The 5,851-nt window shown below is 37.6% G+C and overlaps 1 protein-coding gene across 1 annotated transcript; it reads left to right on the plus strand.

Moving 5' to 3' along the window:
• The first annotated feature begins 1,519 nt into the window (after positions 1-1,519).
• LOC107832118 (uncharacterized) lies at positions 1,520-4,154 on the plus strand. The gene has a single exon (XM_016659930.2). The coding sequence runs from the start codon at positions 1,876-1,878 to the stop codon at positions 3,853-3,855; it is 1,980 nt and encodes a 659-aa protein (XP_016515416.2). The 5' UTR covers positions 1,520-1,875; the 3' UTR covers positions 3,856-4,154.
• The last annotated feature ends 1,697 nt before the right edge of the window (positions 4,155-5,851 follow it).

Below are 5,851 nucleotides of genomic sequence, written 5' to 3' on the forward strand. Positions count from 1 at the left end.
GTATGTGTTGCTTGACGATCTCAGTAGTTGAACCACACGTCAATTAATGTTAAAATATTCTCTGAAAACAATATGATAACAGATTAAAATAATCATCTGATTACGACAGGCAAGCACGTTTAACATATACTTATCTATCAAGCCAAAGTTTAAATTCATGGCCTTGTACGTTGTGTATTTGCAATGTTATCCCTTAATTTTGAGTGTATACATTATTAATATGGCTAAACTTTGAAGTAACGTATTTCATTAGGTTAAAAGTTAAACTCCACGATTTTGAAAATTTTCAATCAAAAGTTCTACGTCCAAAGTAACAGAGAGAAATATTCCCAGAACCACAAGATTGCAATAAAGTGCAACATAAGATACAAAAGAGAAAGATTAAAAAATGGAAAATCTGGGGCCATGAAACAATAATAGTGTATCAAGAAAAAGGTAGCCTTTCAATCTGCCATTGAAGGTGGCATGTGATAAATTAGTCCTTAAAGCGACAATAGAAAACCCCACATAGCTTAAGCTTATTATCTGGATTTCTGGTTACAACTTCTTGCCCAAAACCCCAATCCCCTTATGACCGAGTATCGAGTTCCATTTATTTATTTTTTTGGTATCGAATGGACCATTTCCAATAGTAGGTAATTAAGGTGGCAACTAACCCCCTTCTGTTGATATTATAATGTTGGAGGGCGGCGTTTCGACTGTTTCAAATGATACTAACATATCTATAAATAACAACATTTTACTATAAAAGCCAAGTTTTTCCGTAACCAACTTTCATGTTATATTATAATATATGTTCTCTATAACAGTACTTTGCTATAACATCCAAAAATATTCCGAACAAATGAGGTTGTTATAGAGAGGTGTGACTGTAGTTTTTTAGAAATTATTCCCGAATTTTGGGCTGGTTAATGTAGGGAAAAAATCAGAAATAGCCAGATTTACAACTGATAATTAGAAAAAGTCACAGTTTTAAAATTAATCGAGATTAGTCACTTTATCATGTAAAGATAAAATCTGAATAAAAACACCCTTAAAAATTCGGAAAAATTCTAGCATAATATACTGGAGTTCGAATTTTTTACATATGAGATTCCAGCATAATGTGTTGGAATTTCATAATATGCTGGAGTTCCAAGATAATATGCATGAAGTTTAAACACAAGAGCTTCATAATACAACATAATATACTGGAACTTTTCGTGTTTAAGCAAAATAGTGGGTTTTTTTATGACTTTACAAACGCTGATTATTTTTCGATTATCGATCCGAAAATCGGCTAGCCTATTTTCACGGTTAATGCACCCACATCCCAACATTATATTTTTGGACAAATACTTTAATTCTTCTAAAAACAATAATAAAATTTTTAATATGTTTGAAAATAGTTAAAAAACAATCAAAGTACCGAAGCGAGTAAACTTTAATGGTAATTAAGTAGAAAAGGAATTGAGACAGCTAATTACAACACAGCACCTACAGCCCAACATTATAAAAGTAAGTCGAATATAGTAATAAAAAAGAACACGCGTTTGACCTCGTAAAAATCGTAAGACTGTCCAAGTCAGTCTCACCCAACCCCAACTCCTCCATTGCCAAACCTTCAAAGACCATTTCTGCTTTTCAAGTTTCAATGTAAACTAGTAATTGCTTTTAAACACACAAAACCCCAATATCAAAATTCTCCTGTTCCTTTCTACTCATTTTCATTCATTTTCTCAATACAACACAAACTACATCAATACCCACATTTGTAAACTTTTCCGGTCAATTGATTTTTGTGCCGGGGTGATTCAAAACTCAATTTTTAGGACTTCTGATCTAACTACGATTTTGTTGTAGTTCAGAGGTTCTTTGGATTTTCTGCTTTTATATATGGCGGACCTAGTGAAGCAGATCTTGACAAAGCCGATCCAGTTAGCAGACCAGGTGATAAAGGCTGCCGATGAAGCAAGTTCGTTCAAGCAAGAATGTACTGATCTCAGGTCCAAAACTGAGAAACTTGTGGCCCTTCTCCGTCAGGCTGCACGCGCTGGCAACGACCTTTACGAACGGCCGACGCGGCGGATTATTGACGACACTGAACAAGTCCTTGAAAAGGCTTTAGCCCTTGTCCTAAAGTGCAGAGCCCACGGGCTTGTTAAGCGGGTTTTTACCATAATCCCTGCTGCAGCTTTCCGTAAAATGGCTTCCCAGTTGGAGAACTCTATTGGTGACGTGTCTTGGCTTCTCCGTGTCTCAGCTTCGGCTGATGAACGAGCAGATGATTGTTTGGGCCTTCCTCCTATTGCTGCTAACGAACCCATTTTATGTCTTATTTGGGAGCAGATCGCGATATTGTATACAGGTTCTGTTGATGACAGATCAGATGCAGCTAATTCACTTGTTTCTTTAGCCAGAGACAATGATCGGTATGGGAAGTTGATTATTGAAGAAGGTGGAGTTGGGCCATTGCTGAAATTGATGAAAGAAGGGAAAACGGAGGGTCAGGAGAATGCTGCTAGGGCAATTGGACTTCTTGGACGTGACCCAGAAAGCGTCGAACACATGGTACATGCTGGGGTTTGCTCAGTGTTTGCGAAAATCCTCAAAGAAGGTCCTATGAAGGTTCAAGCAGTGGTGGCTTGGGCAGTTTCTGAACTTGCTGCTCATTATCCCAAATGTCAAGATCTTTTTCACCAGCATAATACAATTCGATTGCTGGTTAGTCATCTTGCTTTTGAAACCGTTCAGGAGCATAGTAAGTATGCTATTGTAAGTAAAGCAACATCGATGCACCACGCTGTTGTCTTGGCTAGTAATAACAATGGTAATGCTGTTAATACTGTGAATAAGGTTGTTGAGGATGATGACAAGAATCATATTCCACATCCTCTGGGGAATAAGAAGCCTAACCACATGCACAGTGTCGTTGCTACGGCAATGCAGGGTCAAATGAAGCCGCCTCAGCAGAATCCGGTCAATGGTTCAAACCAGGCAAATCAGGCCAAGGTCAATGGAAATAATAGTGTGAAGCAAAATCATGTGAACCACCACACTCAACATAGTCTTTCTTCATCTGGTGTGAGTATGGGTAATAAAGGGAGGGAACTAGAGGACCCTGCTACCAAGGCTTATATGAAGGCAATGGCTGCAAGAGCATTATGGAAACTTGCCAGGGGAAATTCGCCTATTTGTCGTAGTATCACTGAATCAAGAGCACTGCTTTGCTTTGCGGTACTCTTAGAGAAAGGACCTGAGGATGTTCAGTACAATTCAGCTATGGCAGTAATGGAAATCACAGCCGTGGCAGAAGTAGATGCTGACTTGAGAAGGTCAGCATTCAAGCCTAATTCCCCTGCCTGCAAAGCTGTTGTTGATCAATTGCTCAGAATCATTGAAGAAGCCGATTCAGATCTGCTTGTTCCATGCGTTAAAGCTGTCGGGAGTTTGGCTAGGACTTTTCGAGCTACTGAGACAAGGATGATTACCCCGTTAGTAAAGCTGCTCGATGAGCGAGAAGCAGAGATTTCTAAGGAAGCTGCCATTGCCCTATCGAAATTTGCTAGCTCGGTTAACTACCTTCACCTTGATCATTCCAAGGCAATCATAAGCGCTGGAGGTGCAAAACATTTGATCCAACTTGTTTACTTTGGTGAACAAATAGTTCAGAGTCCTTCATTGCTTTTGCTATGCTACATTGCATTGCACGTCCCTGATAGCGAAGAGCTTGCTCAAGCTGAGGTGCTTACTGTTCTTGAATGGGCATCAAAACAGTCATATTTGATTCAAGATGAAGAGGTGGAGTCTTTATTGCAGGAAGCTAAAAGCAGGCTGGAACTTTATCAATCTAGAGGATCAAGGGGATTCCATTGATTGAATCTGCATAACTCAGTGTGCAGAATTTGTAAGTTGGTTAGATGACAATTTTTCTCTCTATATTTACAGATTTACTCTCTGTTTACTTTGGTCTTGGGAGTGTACATAAGATAGGTCTTCTTGTTTTGCCCTGATGATGTAGTGGAACACCCTCTCCACCCCAACCCCCCACCCAAATCAAAAAATCAAATCTCTGTTGCTCCATTGTAATATTTTTCAGTTCCACAAGGTGAATTATTGTATCTAGGACACAGAATTCCTTATTCTTTGGTTATACTGATATTCATTTTCTCAAATTTCTAGTTTTTAGTTCATGATGCTTAAGGGGTGTTGTCTTATTTTTGCAAGGGAAACTCCGGCTTTTGCTTGGCCTTGGAAACACCCTATGCCAAAATAATCCTTTATTTTCCTTCCTGTGCAGCTATTGTTACTCAAAATTCTCGAAAGACTAAAGTGTTACTTCTCGAAAGAGAAATTTGAAGAGTGAATTATATCAACTGTAACTTTAAATGGATGGTTTAGAAGTAAAAGTGAAATCACTTTTTGAAGTCTAATATGCAAACCTTGGTGAATTGATCAGACTTCTGCCTAATTTAACGACAAAGGGAGACCTCACTTCTAGTTTGGTGTTTACTGCATAAATCTATCTTCTTGTCAATATAAACTTTCGAAGCATTTCCAATCAAAAAAGAAACTTTGAAGCATTTATGTCATTAATAAGCTTTCTTTCCTATTTTGCGTACCATTTATTGTTTTTCCTGTATAAGGACAAAGGTAAAAAAAATAGAAAATAGAAAAAGGGATACATCTGTTGAGGGAAGTGGCCTGCATATCTTTGTACAAAGAAATTAATTTCGTCTGTTAACACGTATCAACAGTCACAATGGTGATTGTCATATTTGAGAAGGTGAATGGTTTTGCCATGGTAGAGAGGAGGTTCAAGTAATTGACTATGTAAACCAATATTATATATTAAGAGTATGTCAATTTTAACATATTTGTTATAATATATGTCTAAGATCTCTAATTATTTGATGGATTAAGGTTTTAGTGCAGAATTGAGTTATATAGCAGCTTGCTTCTTTTAAACCCCAAGTGCTCAATATGAGCACATGATTTCCTCCAAAAGTTTCTATTGCCTCTTCACGAGAGAAGGACCTCCTTTCTTAGGCGATAAGGTGATTGGTCCAGCCAAACACCCCTAAAATTGAGGATAACAGACGTAATGACGATTCAAGATTGGACCAGTGTACAAAACTGAGTCCAATCTAGAAACACCATTATTCATGACAGCAATTTCACAAAGGAATTTTTGTCTTCTTTCTATATATTCCAGAGAATAGGGAGGAATAAGAAATAGATAAACTTGTTCCAGCAGAGTGTGATCTTTAAGCATAATGGAAAATGGAAGTGGGAGTCCAAGGCCCCAGGCTGGATAGTGGACGTTTTCAATCAGACTACTGAAATAGAAATATAGTAGCAGTTGTTTTAGGTTGGTGGTTGCGTAGTCGTATAAAAGTGAACTAAAGCCAGCTCTCACAAATTCTGTTTGCAACTGAAAAAATCGGTGTCCAATATTTTCTTCCTAACCGTTTACCCCATTGATTAAAAAGGCATCTATACTTTTGTCGTCATTGAAGATTTTCCCTACATAATTATTTTTATTCGGTTGTTTAGAGAAAGCATATTGGGGGATCCACCTCAGTACTTGGGAGAAAATTTTGAAGTCCAAATTCTGAGGCAGAGTAGGAAAATTTAAGGAACATAATACTTGTAGCACCCGATATCGTTGGCGTGTCACTAATCATGAGCAGCGGAGGTAACCTTTTGGCTATGGTTTCAATTGAGGTAAAATTTTATTAAATGGATCCTAAATTTTGACAGTATAATGATCAATTCGGAAAATCTTAAAAATTAAACTCATTCAATTTCAATCTTGGATCCGCCTCAGTTACTCATTACATCTTTCAGTGATTTTAACAGAAAATTGGCA

The sequence above is a fragment of the Nicotiana tabacum genome, chromosome 3 (genome assembly GCF_000715075.1).
Source record: "Nicotiana tabacum cultivar K326 chromosome 3, ASM71507v2, whole genome shotgun sequence".
Classification (NCBI taxonomy): Eukaryota; Viridiplantae; Streptophyta; class Magnoliopsida; order Solanales; family Solanaceae; genus Nicotiana; species Nicotiana tabacum.

Bases quoted from the DNA above. Each gene is read 5' to 3' on its own strand.
- LOC107832118 (XM_016659930.2), top strand. From the start codon at position 1,876: ATGGCGGACCTAGTGAAGCAGATCTTGACAAAGCCGATCCAGTTAGCA.